Consider the following 19,553-nt stretch of genomic DNA (forward strand, 5'->3'; position numbering starts at 1 on the left):
ATACACTCACTGCATTGATTCCCTTTAAAAGACAAATGGGTATAAAGGTTAACTATTTTTTCAGACCTTAAGCTTACCTGTTAAGGCACTTACTTACCCTCCCCATCCCACCCATGTTTTTCATATAAAAACCACTATTTCAGTTGAATGTATTTTGCTAGGCTATGATAATCTGCAAAACAAAATAAAAATAAAGTTGACCATTTGTTTTTTATAAAACTGTTGCATCAAGAGAAAGGTTGTGTTTTATTTTCTGAAATGAGCACAAAGTACACCTTTCACAATAACACTGAAAGCAGGTGCAAAGACTGACAGTGACCTTTGACTAAAGGTAGCTTTGTAAAAAGAAAAATACCAAATGAATCAGTGCCCTTTCTGATTGTTGTAAAACTGGAGGGGTGGGGGAGGGTTTGTTACATAAAAGTTGGTCCAAACTTACAAAAAAAGCACAAATGTGCATAGTTCAGATCTGCAAGAGGGTCATAAAAAGCTCATGTCCCTAAGATTAGCATCCACTTAAAACTGCGAGAATACAAAATAAAATTGTTAACTAGAATTTGTGAAGATGTACAATCAATAGATCTAATTTTAAGAACAGCATGAATTTAAGCAAAGGTTTTTTTTTCTCTTTTTTAAACTATTGTATGCAAGACCCTTTTCCACATAAAAATAAAGCTGTTGTTGAATTAATATTATTCAAGTCTCTTGGATTGCTGCCGTCAAGGGCAGCTAGAAAAGTCTTTCCAGATAAAAATGATGTGCCTGAGGAAAAACAGATACTCAGAATGGTAACCCTCTGCCTCGACCTCTGCCAGCTGATGTGCTAATGTGTCCCCTGTATCCTTGTGAATATCCAGGTCCTTGGGCAGGAGAAGTCCAGGTCTGTCCATGCATGAGGCCAGGGCCACCCGGGTTTTCCTGTAAATTACCACCATAGTTATAGTTATGTATCTTTGCTGGCAAAGGGTGAGTACTCTCTGGTCCCGTGGAAGGGTCACTGCTGTTTGCCAGGACTGCGATAGGACCATGGCTATATTCAAATCTATGGTCCTTGTCTCCACTGAACAACATGGGACCAGCATTGAGGTAAATGTCTCCATATCCAGCTACTGAACTGGGAAATGACTCGGAAAAGGCAGAAGGCTGAGGTGGACCACCAGAATGAGATGAAGCAGTACTGTAATTATCCAAAGGCTGAATATCTGAGTTTCCAATGAAGCTACGTCGTTCCAACGTTGGAGCAGAACTACTTCCTAGACCATCACTGCTAACATAAGGAGCAGAAGAGAAAGAAGATGACCCAAAGTTGTCCTTGTACTCTGAAGTGGGCACATATGTGTCTCCTGCTTGATAATCAATACCACCTTCTCTTTTGGGATCATCTTGCGGCTGATGCTGGGCAAGCAGCTGTAACAGGGCTGCTTTCACACCAGCATGAGGGTCAGTTAATGAAGAACTCGTGGTTGGTACATGCTGGTTTTCTGTCCGATAATCCAGATCTTCGTCAGTGACTGGTGGTGGTTCAGGAGGTTCGGGGGGACGTTGGTCAGGAGGCAGGATCCGAGGCCGATCTGGTTCTGGGGTTAGCTCCAATATCCTCATATCTTGGTGCTGGACGAGGTCATCTTGCCCTGAGTTAAACAAAGCAAAACAGAAGCTATAATGAAAAACTAAAACAATTAGAAGTTTCTTCTCTGTCAAAACAGAGAGGAAAAAGATTTATAAGTGCTAATGTTGCCTGTTGCATATTTAGCTTTTTAAAAGTACTTCATGTAAACTAGTTTACTGCTGGAGGAACAACATTGCTATGTATATAAAGTTTATACCTAGAGGTCAGGCATCCTTTTGTATTTGAAGTAAAAGATGACTTCTTCACACAAGTTTACCTTAAGAAAATTTATACATTCCTCATTAAAAATATTACACATGAACAATCAGTTAAAGAATCGATTCCTGGGAGTAGGAGTAAACAGACAAGGAAGCCAACCTGTAATCAATGACCTGAGAACTTTAAGGACACCTTGCAAAGTCCCCAGACGATTTGCATAGCAGACCATCAGTAACTGTAAGCAGCAGTGTGAATGCAGCTGAGTCACAGGTTTGGCATCCTCACACTCACCGGACACTGGAGTACTAGGTTCTGGAGGTGGCCTGAGCTGCAGAGATGCTTCGTGTCCCGAACCATTTTCTCTCTCTTCTAGCAGCACGTCTTTCTGCTTTGACTGCTGAGCCTTTATTAACTGAGTCAACAGAACTGCAAATGCACTCTGCACAGCCGCCTGGGCAGCATCAGTCTCCACTTTGGGCTGGATAGTCTGAGAAGGCTGAATTCCTCCCAGCGGTTTCGATGACTCCTGCTGTGGTGTTGATGGATCTGTCTGTTTTTCACCTGTTGCCAAAATTCCAGCAGGAAGGTTTATTTTATTTAGCTGCTGTTGAGTTTCAGAGTTTACATTAATGTTCAACACTTGGACAAAATCAGCCATATTAACACTTGTTTTAGATTGTAGTAGGTTTAGTAGAATTGCCAATTCACTGTGGTTTAACTGCTGTCCAGGGCCTGTTATTACTAAAGACAAAATTTATATTAATTAGAACTGCCATAATTCACAGCTCCTCCCACTTCCTACCCCCAAATGGTTCTGTATTACCATAGTAAAATGTGCATTTGAAGGGAAATGTTAAAGAAACAACTGGGAAAGGAACTATTAAAGATGTAACTGCACATAAATCAATCAAAAAACCTGACTGGTTCTGAGCGAATTATCATTAAAAATAAAACTTCAAAATAAAAATCAAAATTTTACTAGAACCCCCCACATAATGGATTTTTAAAATGGTTCGTCAAAAATTTTTTTAATCGTTAATTTTTCGTCTTCTTGAAAAAGGCAGAGACAGATTAATCTTCCATCAGCTGGATCACTCTCCAGGCCAGGGCCAGGAGACCAGAATCCCAAGCCCAGCAGGTGGCAGGGAGCTCCCAGGATGCAGCAACGGTGTTAGCAGCAGCACAGCCAGGACTTGAACAGGCACTCCAACATGGGCTGTAGAACCCCAAGTGTGTGAACAAGAAATGCACAGTGAGAATATGTGACACAGAGTATCTGCTACTGTCAAAGGATTTCATATCCCGTAGTCTTCACAGTGAACTTGAAGACAGACGTTGCTTTACTGACGAAGAGACGGACTCTCAAAGGGACTAATTACTTGCCCAGGGTTACATCTTCTCTAAGTGACAGGAGTGAAATTTGAACTATGATCCTAGGATCTGACCTTTTAACTACTACACTGTACTGCTTCTGTAAAATAAAGTTGATTATCCAGAAAATGCCTTATTGTTGCAGTAAACAGAAACTATAATATTTTGCATGCTCTGATTTAAAAAAAATTTTACATTTTTATTCAAACTACTTTTTTTTAGAAAAGGTGAGATCACTTAGGGCAATTTAGGAATGTCTACAGAAGCATTAACCACATGCATATGAACCAGTTAAATCATTATAAGATAGATTCAGAAACTGGCACAGTGGCATAGCTCATTAATCCTCTGCCCGCAGCGCCAACATCTCATGGGTCTAGTTCTAGTCTCAGCTGCACCATTTCTGATCCAACAACCTGCTTATGGATCGGAAAAGCAGCAGAAGATAGCCCAAATCCTTGGGCCCCGTGCGTATATGACAGACTAGAGGAAGCTACTGGCTCCCAACTCCTGGCTTTAGATTGGCTCAGCTCCACCATGGCAGCCATGATATTTTTACCTTAGTTTATTAAAAAACAAAAACAAAAAAACAAAAAAAAGCTTTCAATTTATTCTTCTAACTCACAAGCATTAATAATGAACCCTGTGTGTTGGCCACACCCCAAGAGGCATCTCTCCTTATTTCTCTTTTCATCTGTCCATCAGCAGAGCTGCTCTCCAGAGTGCAGAGAAGTACTGGCTAACTGAGGTATGTCTTCCAAAGAAGGACACTTTCTTATTTTAAGACAGTTAATGATGATGGAGAATAAAATGGAGCAGACGAGATGTATTCCTATTAAAAAAAAATCAAAATTCCCACCTCTTAATTATTTGTTTCCTTAAAAAAAATACAATCAAACCATTACTACCAGTTGTTAAGTGAGAGCTAAAAACAGTAACAAAATGAACCAGAAGGGGGAATTAATTTTTTTTACCAGCTAAAAATGGTACCGTAAAATGTTATTTACAGTAAAAAAGGTCATTCTATTTTATTTGCTGTTAGAATAAGGACATCAGTTGCAAGAGAAGGACATACAGACTTGATAATTTTACTAAATGTAACAACTGTTGCCAGGGAGAAGTGATCATATCACCCAAACTCTCTTACTACAGATATCTCCAATCTTCCTTTAAACATTAGGATGGTATTTAAAGTATTTAACAAAAACACAGGAAGATGATTTATTCTTAACTGTTGTTTAACTTTCACCTTTCTGCAAATTGTTATAAATAACATAAGCAGAATATTGAACTTGATGCAGATAGAGCTATGTTCTTCAAAGCTATATCAAATATTTTAGTTCATAAGGCAAATTCACTATTTCAACATTCATTATTTTTGAACAGCAAGTATTTCTATGGATTTTGAAAGTATCAATACTTTAAATATGTAGTCTAATCAAGGTCAAGAATAAACAGACTACATGGGTATGTAATTATGGTAATAATTCTTGAGCTTATCCTATTTTGAACCATCAAAATTCTAATCTGATCCACAAATGTTTCAATCAGCAAACTTAGAAATCAACATTGACTTATCCCTTGAGCTTCTTCGTTTTTTGATGTATAGTAAACCATCACCTCCACACACATACAGAATTTGACGAGAAGGATGATTCTGGAGGCAAAGTGAGATTTTATCTAAATGACATCAAGATTTTAACACTTAACAACAAACACTGAGGAGGCTGATTTTTGATAAAGGAGCTTACTCTTAGACACATGGAGTCAGAGGAAGAAATTTAAGTCTCCTCCAAATCTACTCTTTATATTATTTTGGAAAAATATCAGATTCCAGTATTGGAAACTATAAAATACAGGGAAACATTTAACATTAGGAAAAATCTGAGGATACTAAAAACAGTATGAAAGAACTTAAAATGTAATTTTTAGCTGTCTATTCTATATCTTCCTTCCCATTCCTTAAGCAGCTGCACAACCTGAACACTAAGTCCCATAGAGAGCTGTTACTAAATGCTTTTTGGAGCAAAAACAGAAATACAGACATGTGACCAGTCACCAATCAGGTAATTTGACACTACTTTAAAAGTTACCATGCCCTCATGCCCTGAGATTAGTTAAAATTGTGATGGCAGTAAAAAAAAAAAAAAAAAAGCAACTTTCTCTCTCTCTCACACACACACGAAAATGCAAGATTTGGTAACCACACCTTAATTTTTCACTGTTAAATCAGAAGATACTCCAACAATAGAGCACTATAATCAGCATTAGCCCCAAAATGAGGTGAAGAAAACCAAGCCACGGTGGCATTACTGACCAGGTGCTACATTTGAGTTGCCCTGAGATTTCAGCTGTGAAGATGGCAGCACACCTTGGGGTGTGTTGGTTCTACTGTCATCCAAGCCCAGAGACAATTCCTTTCTGGGGGCTTTAACTGTGGAAACGTCATCAGTCATGCCCATCTGCTTCTGTCTTCTTCGTTTTTTGCTCCATAACTCATGACAATCTTGCCATAAAGGAAGGCTGAGAAAAAAAAATTGAGAACTAAATTGTGAGAAACATTTAACAAAAAAAAAATGATAGTCAGCTACATAGCACAAAAGTCACCTCCCTTCTCCCACATCATTTTGGAAGGCTTCAAACATAGATAAGTAGGTAAAACTCGATTTCATAAATAGGTAATAATAAAATCCATCCTTGATGTTCCATCTTCTTCAAGGTGTTATCTTTATAGACTATTTTCCTTTTACTTCATAATGTTGTTTAACATTATGAATATAAATTAATAAAATATGTCACAATTATCCTGGCTCTTATGTCCTCTTCTCTAAGCCTGAGTTTGAGAACAGCCTGCATGTGTAAACAAGTTCTTTCTTCACACCTCTCTTGCAATTATTCCTATCTCATAAAATAAAGGCCTATGAAATACTGCAGTTGAATCTTTTTTTTCATAGCTGAATCTTAGCAACATAAATAGTAAATGGTCATTCCAACAAGACTACAAACAGCATGGCAGCCTGTTGTAAAATTAAGAACTAAAATTTTAAAATGTAAGTTTTAATGAAAATACAAATGGCAAAAAAATACAAAAGGCAACAAAAATACAAAAAAAAGATACAGGGATGATGATGACTCAGATGGAGGAAGGCAAGAGGGTAAGTGGATGGAGAGAGGCAGCATATGATTAATCCATGATTTTAAAGATTTATTTATTTTTATTACAAAGTCAGATATATAAAGAGGAGGAGAGATAGAGAGGAAGATTTTCCGTCCAATGATTCACTCTCTAAGTGAGCACAGCGGCTGATGCTATGCCAGTCCGAAGCCAGGAACCAGGAACCTCTTCCTGGTCTCCCGCACGGGTGCAGGGTCCCAAAGCTTTGGGCCGTCCTTAACTGCTTTCCCAGGCCACAAGCAGGGAGCTGGATGGGAAGTGGAGCTGCCGGGATTAGAACCGGCGCCCTATGGGATCCTGGCTCATTCAAGGCGAGGACTTTAGCCACTAGTCCACGCCGCTGGGCCCTGATTAATCCATGATTTTCAAGACTGTAGCTTTTGTTGGGTGGGATCATGGTTGCTTATTAATGTGATTTAAGATAATTAAAGCAGCTAAAATAAGTAAGACAGAGCCATGCATGGACCAATGGTAACGGACACAAGGACTATGACTAGACAAAGCCTATGTTCTTCATGTCAAAAAGCAACACAAAGGCATACTTCTCAGCTATCTTGTGCCTCAGCATATAAAAATCTCCTGGAGCAACCAAGGGATGATTTGACATACCCTTATTAGGAAGATCTGAGGCACCATAAACCCAGCAAAGGCTTTAATTTCTGTGTGCATTAGATGATGTGAGTCACAGCCTCTGTTGGGATGCTTTGAATTCACATATACTGCAGTACTGCAGAGTGGGTAAACGAAACAATTTCACCTTCTCGATACCAATGGTCATGGGAAAGGTCCATTGACAACAAAAGCATAGAAATCTACCAAGAGGACCTTCTTTCTCAATCCCTTCCACAATGGGAAGACAGGAAATAATTTATGAACAACCTCATCATTCATCTCTAGGAAAAATAAATATCATTCTAGATAAAGCTGAAATAGTTACTAGTGCTATTCTTTTAGATGGCAGATGAGTGTTTTCCAGATAATCAAGCTTTTACACTCTTTCTTAAAGGTTTCAAAGACCAGCTCAGCTACTTACTTGCTTTCCTTATAACCTGACCTGGTGCCTTATATTTACAAAAGCAATGAGTAATATTACCTCCTTCAGGGTGTACAGGTAATATAGTTAACAAAGATAATGCTTGGACAGTGTCACACTGTCAACGACACATTCATGTTTGATATTTGACCATCACTAATTAAGGTAGGTTAGAACTATTTGCATCCAATCATACCATGCATTATTCCATGACAGATATCATATTTTGCCTTCTTAACCTCTCTGAGCCTGATTTCTTCCCCTGTAAGTAATTATAACAATCATAATCTTCCATAGAGCATTATAAACAGGAATGCCTAGTGTAACACTCAAAATCTTAGCTGTAGAAATGTATTGATAGAAGTAGAATCAGAAATTATTAAAAAAAAAAAGCAGGAGTAATATTTTCTCAGAGTTGAAGTCAATAAAATCTAAAGATCAATTAACCTTAAAATAGCTACAGAAAGGCCGACTTTGCTAGTCCTATGACTGAGTCCACATTAACCAAGCAGTCCCACTACAGATATATAGGCCATGTACCAACGCTGTCTTTCCCAGCTGCAAGTATCTTTTACTGACTTGTCCAAATCGGAGTATTCTGACTTTTATATATGGATGCTATTAAAACTATCTAGATTCTGCATATGTAAGAGCTAGTACTTAAAGCAGTCACTTACTCTGGTGGAGGCATTTTTGAAGGTTCCACATCTCGTAGGAATTCACACTGAAGGGCCTGCTCAGCAGTACAGCGCTTACTAGGATCCAAGGCGAGCATGTAATCAAACAAGTCTAGTGCAGCTGCAGGAATACTAGCATGAGAAGATTACCAGAGTCAAAGATATTCTGGAGAAACAAACCTAATCCTTCTTTAGCAGCTTATTTCAAAGTTATTTTGGATTGAAACTTAAGTAAAAACAGAATTATTTAAATATTAACATTGTATAACATTTTGTTGCAGCAAAATTTTACAAATTTAGTAATTATTAGGAAATAATAGTGTACTTTATTACCTTATGGGCAATTGCCATTATAACACTTTTTAGAACTACAATTTAACTGAAAAGCTGCTTTAACAAATTGAAAATAGTACATCTTTCTTCAACTACCAAATCAATAAGAAAACACTGCATAATGGTATTTCTCATATAGCAAAGGGAAACTTAAAATTAAATGGCTTAGAAGAATTGTAATAGGTCTCCCTCAGCTAACAGAACTGAGTATCTACCAATCAGAATTCACAAGAAGTAACTGTTTTTTAAAAACATTCAATGCAATATGAATGGTTAGGCATCCCCTTCTTACAAAACAAATTCTTCTCTTAACTTTCGACGATACTGCTTCTTTGGTTTCATGGTGTTGAAATATGGTAGTTTGATTACATCAGGCCACACGGCAGGACATGGGCTCCCACATATACGGCTAAACAGCACACAAAAAAGAAGTACAGTACTGTAAACTACACAGAAAAGTGAAACATACAACTATTATACAAAACATCAACTCACTTTTAAATATGCATTGCATCAAAACCTCAACTTTTATGTAAAAAGCTTCATTAAATATTAATTTTCCCAAGATAATTATTGCCTTTAAGTAACAAACGTGTCTTCAGTGGATATTTCTAACAATCAAAACATTGTAGCTCTTAATAGTTCTGAAAGAGGACCTTCGCATTCTCATTCACTGAATGAAACCAAAAGGAAGACTCAGAAGACTAAACAGTCTCAAAATATTCAAGCTATTTGCTTAAGAGGGGCCACTGCTTTCAGGAATTCAGAAACTTCAGCTTTTTACCTTTGCTTATATCTTCAAACCCACCATTATTTTATTAATCTTGTGATAATAATTCACACAATAAATGCTATGAACAGATAACTTCTGCTGGTAAATATCTAAAACCTGAATTAGTAATTTGCAGGTACAAATTTGGTTTAAAATGTTTAACTATCCCAAATCTCAAGTACACTATCTGTAAAATGATCAGTTGGTCTGCACAGCTAAAATAAAAAGTTACTTACTGAAAGCAAAAATATTATACATGCACATAAATTTAAATTCATAACAATGCTTATGAACAAGTGATTACTACACTGCCAGGCATTATAAAGCTGAGGATTCAAGTTCTTGCCACCATGTGGAGACCTGGAAGAGACTCCTAGCTCCTCGCTTTGAAACTGCCCAATTTTGGCCACTGCAGCCACTTTGGGATTGGACTGGCATATGGTCAACCGCTGTCTCTCCCTCCATCTTTCTAGCTCTATTTTTAAGAAAAAAAAAAAAATCTACCTTAGCAAACAATGAAAACACATGAGACTACATTTCAGATTTAGAAAATGTGAAATGCCACACCACTACAATGCAATTGCAAAATGTAGTTTAGAATATTGTACATTAAAAAAAATTAAGTCTTATCTTTGTACGCTTTCAGCCTCTTTTGCTTTAAAAGCCAATTTTTACAACCTCTTCTTTCCTTAATAAAGAAAACCAAGGTCAGGTAGCATGGCTTTCCATGATTTGGCCCACACTGCCTTCCTGTTCTCATGTCCCAAGACACCTCTCCCCAGACATTCCTTCACATATCTCTTCCTGGATTCTACCAAATTGTAATGAATCCTCTTCATTTCGGAAGGTTCAGACCCAAAGTAACAGATTCCCCAAGGTCTTCCTGATTCTTAAATACATCAAAATGGTCATTCTTCAGATGTTCTCTGATACATTTCATCCTGCTTTGTTTGCATGTATGCTTCTCTCACTAAATATATTTAAGAAATGCCACTCGTTTTCATATGCTTCTGCAAGTTACCACGTGAATACAAATAGTCCTCAGTAAACAATGTACATTATAATAGAAGTATAAAGTGCATTAGAATATAGGAAATGAAGTGCATTTTCAATTACGAAATGCAAGAAAATTGAAGTCCAAAAGGGAGTAAAGAACTTCCACTGTAATTCCAAGGATAAGTAAGCCACAGACCAGCTGGAAAGGAAATTAGAAAAATATAAAGCTGACGGAACACAGGCAAAGGCACCTGAGTAGCAAATCTCATACATTTGGGAAGAACACTAAGTCAATCGGAGTAGCTGCAATTTAGGACTTGAAGGCATTTACTGCAAGCATGAACTGAGCCACACAAAATAGTTTTAAGAGGCACTATAGCTAACAACAACATAATCAGGTCAAACTTAGGAATCCTAAGATCTGAATCTTATCCATGTGAATATCTGTCAAATCATGCTGTTTATGAGTTCTTCTTTTTGAAAAATAATTTTACTTCAGTGCTTTAAAACTGAATGTTAATCTGTCATATTAAATATAAAGTTTGGGAGCCTTAGCTACAGTTTTAAATAGTACATATGCTTTGTAAAAACCACAAAGAACTGAGTTATCTAACACCACATTCACAATGGAATTGACATGAAGGCAGAAAAAGTTACTAACACTAGTCAAGCAGACCTGACAGCATGTTCTCGAAATCTGGTGGCCAGCCAGCTAGCCCCCTACCCTTATAAAAATACCTTAAAAAGAATCATATGCTCAAGTGTTTGCTAAATCATCAAATAGCTGCGGTTCATCTGGGAAATCCTGTCAACAGCACATGGTGCTTTGTATTTTAAAAAAAAAATACAATAGGACAAATTCTTCTTTTCATCTTCCCTTCCAATTATTTGTTCAAATTATTTGTCCAATTATTTGTTCGTTAAAAATGATGTACTATATCAGGTAACTTTTCATTTCTACTTTTAATAAGTACTTTTACTGTCTCTTTCTGGAAAGGTGATTTTTGGTTTGAGAAATACATAAAACATTCACAGACAGACATGAATTCACACATATTTTCCTTCAGAAAGCTTTCAGATGAGATTGGGCATGTTCAGGGTAGTATGGCCTTAGACCTTTAAGAACTCATTTACTCCTTTGCAATTTTTAGGGTTTTAATTTTTATAAAGATGCCTTAAATTTCACTTTTAAAAATTATAACTATCACCTGCATTTTCTCTCCTGAGTTACTGATAGAATTAATTACATTAATATGCTTTCCAAAATATAAACAACTTTATATTCTAATTAGAATACAGCTTCCAGCCAGCATGGGTGGCTCATGGTGGCTCATGGCACGGAGTAAGTGGAAAAGGGAACTGCATGCTGAAAAGAGAAAAACAGAATGCCCCAAAGGAATTCAGCCAGCTTCAAAGCATCCTCAGATTAGACAGTGATGTTATAATGACAGATATTAGAGATAGCAACTGTGGTGGGTCCCAAACATCAACAAGAGAAAAATGGAATCTGCAGTGACAGATAAAACTAAGAGAAACCAAATGGCTTTTCTGGATGAGCATGGACAGTCCTCAGTATGGATGAACAAAAGGCACAGAAAAAGGCAGAAGTCAGAGGGAAAGGGCAGAGAAGGAAAGCAAAAGAATTGAAGGCAGCCAAGGGGTTGTTTGGCATAGTAGACTCTTGCTACAAACCTGAAAGAGTCCCCACAGAAGTTTGGTGTGTGTGTGTGCACGGATTATAGCTCTCACCAAATGAAAACTATTTCCTTTAATGGTTCAGGTTGGCCTTTATTTCCTCCGATTCAAATCAAATCTAATACCTCAAAGTTCTTGGAAGAACTGAAATAAAGTACTTTTGGTGGTGAATGACTATATTCATATTTTAAATTGGATGCTGCCCAATACTTAGTTGTTATCAGATACTAAAATGCTGTCAACAATTAATGTGGTTGTGGTTTTCTTAAAACTTGTGTAATTAGGGGCCAATGTGATGGCTCAACTGGCTAATCCACTGCCTTGTGCCACTGGCATCCTCTATGGGCTCCTGTTTGTAACCCAGCTCCTGGCTCACAATCTGGGAAAGCAGTGGAGAGTTGCCCAAGTCCCTGTGACCCTGTAACCTGTATGCGAGACCAAAATAAACCCCTGGACTCCGGCTTTGGATTGGCTCATCTCTGGCTCTTGCAGTCACTTGGGGAGTGAACCAGTGAACGGAAGATCTTTCTGTCTCTTGTTCCCTCTGCAGATCAGCTTGCCTTTCCAATAAAACACATTTTAAAAAAGGAAGAATATCACCTGGGTCTAATAAAGGTATTAATGCTCTATTTCTAATTGTTACATTTTTTTGGTTAATATTCATAGATGAGATTGGTAAACAGCACTTCTCAAAGGTAAGGCTCAAACCCCCGGAGACATCTCCTGAGACCCTTCAGGTGTCTGGTAGGTCTAATTTATCTCTAACACACTATTTTCACTTTTTAAAAACGTTTTTTCTAACATTTATTTATTTTTATTGGTCAGATTTTACAGAGAGGAGAAACAGAAAGATCTTCCATCTGTTGGTTCACTCCCAAGTGGCCACAATGGCTGGAGCTGAGATGATCCAAGGACAGGAGCCAGGTGCCTCTTCCAAGGCTCCTACGTGGGTGCAGTGCCCCAAGTCTCTGTGCTCTCCTTGACTGCTTTCCAGGCCACAAGCAAGGAGCAGGAGCTACCAGAAAATGAACTGGTGATCATATGGGGATTCTGGAGCACGCAAGGCGAGGGCTTTAGCTACTTGGCTGCCACACTGACCCTAATTTCACTTTTTTGATGTTTTAACATGCACAAATGGTACAAAACCAGTGACGAAAACATATACTTAGCATGATTCAAGTCAGTGGCATCAAATTAGCAGTAAGTTCACTGCACGCAATCTGGGGAAGAATCAGTATCACTTTACAACAGTATGCAGGGTCTTCTCTTTTATGGAAAATACACATTAGGAAAAAATTACTGCATCGATTTAAAGCTTTTCTTGCACCTAAATAAAATATGCTTTATTTCCATTTTCCAAGAACTTTTAAACGTATGCTTTTACTTCTGTTTCTAGAAGTAAAAGTTGCCATTAAAATCTATTGTATATCTGTAATATTTTGTGATAAACGTGGCAGCTCTGGTGAGGAAAGTTGGAAGTTGAAGGTGCTGCTTTTTAAATAACAAGTCATCACTTCCATTTGGAAGAACAACAACGCATGGCCATTAGACTTTGGCAACTGCCAGACACTTTTTCCAAATGAGAATAAAGTTAGTTTGTCATGCCAACAAAGACAACAGGAGTATTTACCATTAATTACACAATTATAGCTTTATGAGGAAGTCCAAATACTAGAAAACTGATATGTATCATGGCAAGCTTGACAGCACCTGAAGACAGCTTTGAAGGGTGGCAGTGAGGTGCCACATCCTATCTGCTTCAGTCACAGTTGCTCCTCCTGATCAAATTTCCTATTACTGTGACTGGGAAAAAAGCAGCAAATGACCCAAATCCTCAGGGCCCCTGCCCCACGCCCTGCCCAGAGGAAGCTGGCTTCAGCCCTGCCCAGCTCCAGCCAAGGTGGTCACATGGGGCATGAATTTGCAGATGGATATCTTTCTCTCTCTGACTTTCAAGTAAATCAATCTCACAGGGAAAAAAAAAAAAAAGCAGCAACTTTTCTGAGACTAGTGCTAGTAACATGTAGTTTACAATAAAGTAGAAGATCTGTTCAACTCAGTGGCATAATATCTCCCAAAGAAAATACGGCAAATACAACCAACAAGAACACAAAGCTCTTGCAATCTTCATTAATTTTAGTGTGCAAAGAAGTTCTAAGACAAAAATACTAAGTAGCACAAGACACACAATTTTTATGCTACTGGCTTATAAAAGTACACATGCTTCATTTGTTTAGAATGTGGGCAATTTCCCTCCCACCACTGTGAAACTGAAGCCTATTCTTTCAGAAACAACAAAAATACTTTTTAAAAGATTTATTTATTCTTATAGGAAACACAGATGAGATTTACAGATTTATACTGGTTTACTCCTCAAATCCCAAAATGGCCAGGAGCTGAAACAATCCAAAGCTAGAAGAGGAAAGGAACAGCCTCCGGGTCTCCCACGCGGGTGCAGGTCCCATGGCTTTGGGCCGTCCTCCACTGCTTTCCCAGGCCACAGGCAGGAAGATGGATGGGAAATGGGGTAGCTGGTACATGACATGGCACCTATACACGACCCTCGCTCTTGCAAGGGTAGGATTCAGCCATTGAGTCACTGCACTGGGCTTTATTCCTTCAAGGTTTTAAAACCTCCAACCGCGTGACCACCTAGCACTGAGGTTTTGTATGTATGTGGCAAAGGGTGCGACGCAGGCACACGGAGGGGGTCAGAGAAGCAGGATCCTTCAGTTCTAATTTCTTCAGTGATTATAATGCTCTTTATTTCGTTTAGCTAGTCCCCAAAACAAATATCACATGTTCCCTGATATGTGGTAGCTAATGCAGAATACAAAAAAATTTTTTAAAGTACAAAAAACTGACAACTTACGATTCCAGTATTGATTTTAATCCTTGTTTATACTGTTGTGGAATGGTGGTCTTCCTACTTTTTACTTGGTGAACATTATGGTTACTGCCTCATTACCCCTGTGATTATTAAGTTAATTCAAATCCTGTTATTATAAAAATTAAAGGAAAACAGGGAAGAAAAGAAGGAGATGAATGAAGGCAGTATGATTATCTTAGAATTGTTATCTATAGGGTTTGGTGCGATGGCTCAATTGGCTAATACTCTTCCTGCAAGTACTGGAATTCCATATGGATGCTGGTTCATATCCTGGCTGCTACAATTCCCATTTAGCTCCCTGCTTATGGCCTTTGAAAACAGTGGAGGATGGCCCACATCCTTGGGCTCCCAAACCCAAGAAACTCCTGGCTCCTTTGGATCAGCTCACCTCTGGCCACTGTGGCTATTTGAGGAATGAACCAATGGATGGAAGATTTACTCTCTGTCTCCATAAAATCTGATCTGCCTTTCCAATAAAAATAAATATTAGGGGAAAAAGTCATATCCATAATACATGAAATCTGTTTTTAAAATATTTTTATTACATATGCAACATACAATGTACGATATAAATGCTACCTGAACAAGTTGTTACAAGGGTTGGGAGCAAACCTCACAGAATACATGCCTTGAGCACAAACAGTACTGTTGCCTCCTTTATCCCACTTTCTCCCTACCTTTATTTTACCTTTATTTTCCATTTTCCCCTCAATTTTTAACCTACACATTTCTGCTGCAAAACTTGCTCCAACTGCCTAAAATAATTTGTGGAACATAGTAATTACAAAACAAGTTATTAAACTTGTACTTAAAGGTCTTCAAGAAAATTTCGGATTGGTATTCCCATGCATGATCTTCACATGTATTTCTACAATACTGATCCTAGATCTCATTATTTCTCAATAGATTGGGGAAATTACACAAGAGTTACACAAGAGACAAAAAGGTCTTCCATCCGCTGGTTCACTCCTTCACTCCTCAAATGGCCACAACAGCCAGAGCTGAGCTGATCGAAAGGCAGGAGATTTCATCCAGCTCTTCCAAGTGGATGCAGGGGTCCAAACACTTGATCAGAAACAGGACAGACAGGACTGGAACTAGCACCTACATGGGATGCCAGCACCAAAGGCAGAAACTTGGCCTCCCATGCCATGGCACTGGTCCCACTTTGGCATCTTAAAAAAAACAAATCATACAGAAATATATAAACTAGAGATAAAATCTTTCCTTTGAGGTTTTTTTTTAATGTATCTATTTTACAGAAGAGGAATCAAACTAAACATAGGCTTCTGGTAAAACCGCTCTTTCATGCAGTTTTTCTGTGCATCACCTGATCCATGCAGCCTTTTCAGTAACTTGCAGTCTGCTCTCAAGCAGATGCACTTAGCAGTCATGCCAAGTGACTTCGTGCACTCATACACTCAGTACAGCTGCACCTCAGCTCTCTACTACTCGCCATTTCTTCACTTTCTACGTCTGTTCAAATGTCACCTTGTAGGAAACAACACACCTGACCACATACGTACATATTCCTTCATATCCTTTCCTCTCTTTATACCTATTATCACCTGATACATTTTTTTTTACTGATTCATAATACTATCAACTTGTCCCTCTGAACTAGAAAGTAGAAAATAGGATTTCTGTCCTCCTTCCAACCCTCCTTGTGTCCTTAATGCCTTCTGATCAGCATACATCCAGTAATTACACTCTCAAGTATTCCATCTGATTTGACATGTCTTCTGCATTATATGGGCCCATTATAACTTACTTTCTTTTGAATTTCCCATAATTTAATTGATCTATGTAGTTTGTAATGAAATGCTTTTAGTTCTGATATGCCAAATTTTGCTTCTTTCAAAGAACATTCCTATTAGTTTCAGATTAACCCTTCAAATAAACAAAGCTACCAGCCAAGTTTCAAAACCTGTCTTCTGAAATTCCTATAAAGAATATATCGATTAGGGCCCAACATGATCCCCTAAAAGTGCTCTCCTCACATGCATCAGGATCCCATATGGCCACGAGCTCTTATCCAGGCTGTTCCACTTCCATTCCAATTTTTGCTTATGGCCTGGGAAAGCAGTGAAGACGGCCCCAATGCCTTGGGACCCTGCACACATGTGGGAGATCCAGAAGAAACTCCTGGCTCCTGGCTTCAGATCTGTTCAGCTCTGGCTGCTGGGCCACATGGGGAGTGAACCGCAGATAGATCTTTCTGTCTTTCCTCTCTGTAAAATCTTTCTAGTAAAAAGAAAATAAATCTTGCATGTGTGAGTGTGTGTGTATAAATACAGGATGAATTGCTATCTTAAAAAAACAAAAAAGTTAAGGATTCCTGGATGAAAACAAGCTTTTCCTCTCTAGCACCTTTTTCAAATTAACTAATATTTAATTGGGACATTATAATTTTCCGTATTCCTGCATATATGTAATAATAGCTTTATTAAAGACATTTTTCTCTCCTCTGTTGTTTTGCAGCTCAACAGAGGTATCTTGCTTTTTGGGTTTTTTGTTTGTTTGTTTGTTTGTTTGTTTTTTGAAGATGTATGCATTTAAAAGTCAGGGATAGGAAGAGAGAGGAGACAGAAAGCTCTTCTATTTATTGGCCCCTGCCACAATAGCCAAAACCTTGTTCCATGTCTCCTGTGTGGATTGGAGAGAGCCAAACATTAGTGTTATCTTTCACTGCTTTTCCTAGCCATTAGCAGGGAGTTGAATTGCAAGTGGAGCAGATGGGACACGAACCAGCACAGTTACGGGATGCCAGTGTCAAGAGCAGTGGCTTCGCCCACTTCACCAAATTGCTGGCCGCTGCACAAATTTTTAAAAGCTTTTCCTTTTAGCATATACATGTATAGTGATCATGAATATTTCTTTTCTTTTTTAAGATTTCATGTACTTGAAAGGCAAAGTTACAGAATGAGGAGGATCTTCATTGCTGGTACACCTTCCAAAAGGTTGCAACAACCTGTATGTGCCAAAGTTAGGAGCTTCTTCCTGATCTCCCACGTGAGTGTAGGGGTACAAGAATCCAGGCCATCCTCCGTGGCTTTCCCAGGAGATGTAGCAGGGAGCTGGATGAGAAGCAGAGCAGCCTCATCTCCAATAGGCACTTGTATGGCACTGCCAGGCACCAGTGCTGCATGCCATGGTTTAACCCACAATACCACAACTTCAGCCCTTTTCCCTCATCTTAATAAACTTTTTAAAGTGTTTCCCATTATTCCCTTGTATGTTCCATATAAATATATGCAGTGCCATTCTACAATAATTCTGATAATACTGCTTTTATCCTTCTATTATGTAACTCTTACTGTCTCACTTTCCTAACAATACCAGTTAACTGGTCAATGCTTCTAAAATACTATTAAAAAAATAATACCAGAAGACAATATTTTCCATTTTTTAATCTTCACTTCTAGTATTTCCACACTGAATATGAGGGTGGTTAGTATGACATACATTAGTTATGTTAAAGAAATATCTCTCCACATATAGTTAAGAATGTACAGTTCCAGGAAATGCCTATAAAACACTTATCAAAATAAATTCATTAAATAGAGTGATGCAGGAAAAAGAGTTCCTAAAACTGAAACACCTTTGCATTTTTGGAATGAGTTCTATTTTACTCTATAAATAATTTTTTTTAATGAAAAACTAGATATCATTAGTAACATCACACTGTTCTACAGTAAATTTTTTTGGATAGGAGTACTCTCATAACAACAAATTTCAAACAAGTACTTCATTACTAAGTATTATGTACTGCACATAATCAGATGTGACCGGCAGCACAGCTTTGCTGATACCAGCATCTCTACAAATACCTAAGTACTGACTGCTTGCACTGTGACATTACAACAGCTACCAACAACTATCTCATCATTAGGAAACAGGATTTTTCTGCTCCATAATAGTTTTTTGGGACCACCATCACACAGACTTTCAAAATTTCACAGAAAAAATGAATTAAGCATGAATTAATTTTGGTGCAATAAGTTTTCAAAATCCATGTAGTGTTTTTGCGTAACTTTTCTAAATACCTTTCATATTTAAAATCTTCAGGTACCCATTACTTTCATTTTATATTCATTTATAATTTTATTCTGTTTCATTTCAAGGTCCATACCATTTCAATGCTTTGGAACTTAACTGTTTTGTTTTCCAGGATCAAACTAACTTTGTAAATGTCCACTTAGCTCTGAAAGGTATTAATTCCTTATTTTCATGAATGTCAAGTTCCTCATATTTCTCACTTGTCTGTCATTCAGTAAAAAAGGTTACCTAAGTTTTCTGTTTCTGGTGAATGCCCTGCATCTGCATAATGGTCTGAATGAATCACCCAAATTTCATGTTTTGCAAATTTAATCCTTAAATTAATACAGGATGTGGGTGAGACAGGAGGGCCCTTCCTTCATGAATGGATAAATGAATTCGTTAAGAGCATCATTCTTGGTTTTTTAAAAGCAAGCTCCTTCTGGCTTTGTCAGTCCTTGCACTGTCTTGGGACTCCTTGAAAGTCTCCAAGCAGCAAAAAAGGAGTGCACTAGATATAGCAGCCCAGTCTTGAACTTCTCAGCCTTCAGGTGTGAGCCAAATAAATTAGGTTAACGCCCAGTCTGGGGCTTCAGTTGTAGCAACAGAAATGAACTAAGACATTCCCTTTTCCTTATTTATCAAATTTTCTCCCTTTGTCCCTCTCCCAAGGCAGGACATAAACGGTAGCATGTTTCCAACTTAGGGTGAAGTATTTGGCTCAGCTGAAGCAGTGCTAGTTTCT

General features: G+C 38.1%; 1 protein-coding gene across 5 annotated transcripts in view; it reads right to left on the reverse strand.

Annotated features, from left to right (window-relative positions):
* Window positions 1–227: 227 nt before the first annotated feature.
* Window positions 228–19,553, reverse strand: part of CDK13 (cyclin dependent kinase 13) — an 86,026-nt gene continuing 66,700 nt past the window's right edge. For 3 of the 5 annotated variants that reach the window (XM_040964895.1, XM_040964896.1, XM_040964894.1), the window contains 5 exons: window positions 8,710–8,826; window positions 8,085–8,216; window positions 5,517–5,722; window positions 2,120–2,569; window positions 228–1,631 (listed from right to left, as the gene is read on the reverse strand). In XM_040964895.1, coding sequence (XP_040820829.1) covers window positions 781–1,631; window positions 2,120–2,569; window positions 5,517–5,722; window positions 8,085–8,216; window positions 8,710–8,826 — 1,756 coding nt within the window. In that variant the 3' untranslated portion in view covers window positions 228–780. The remainder of the gene's footprint in view (window positions 1,632–2,119; window positions 2,570–5,516; window positions 5,723–8,084; window positions 8,217–8,709; window positions 8,827–19,553) is intronic. The other 2 variants (XM_040964898.1, XM_040964897.1) reach the window with 1 other exon arrangement.

Source organism: Ochotona curzoniae, unplaced genomic scaffold, assembly GCF_017591425.1.
Source record: "Ochotona curzoniae isolate NIBS_2020 unplaced genomic scaffold, NIBS_Ocur_1.0 scaffold_3835, whole genome shotgun sequence".
Taxonomy (NCBI): Eukaryota; Metazoa; Chordata; class Mammalia; order Lagomorpha; family Ochotonidae; genus Ochotona; species Ochotona curzoniae.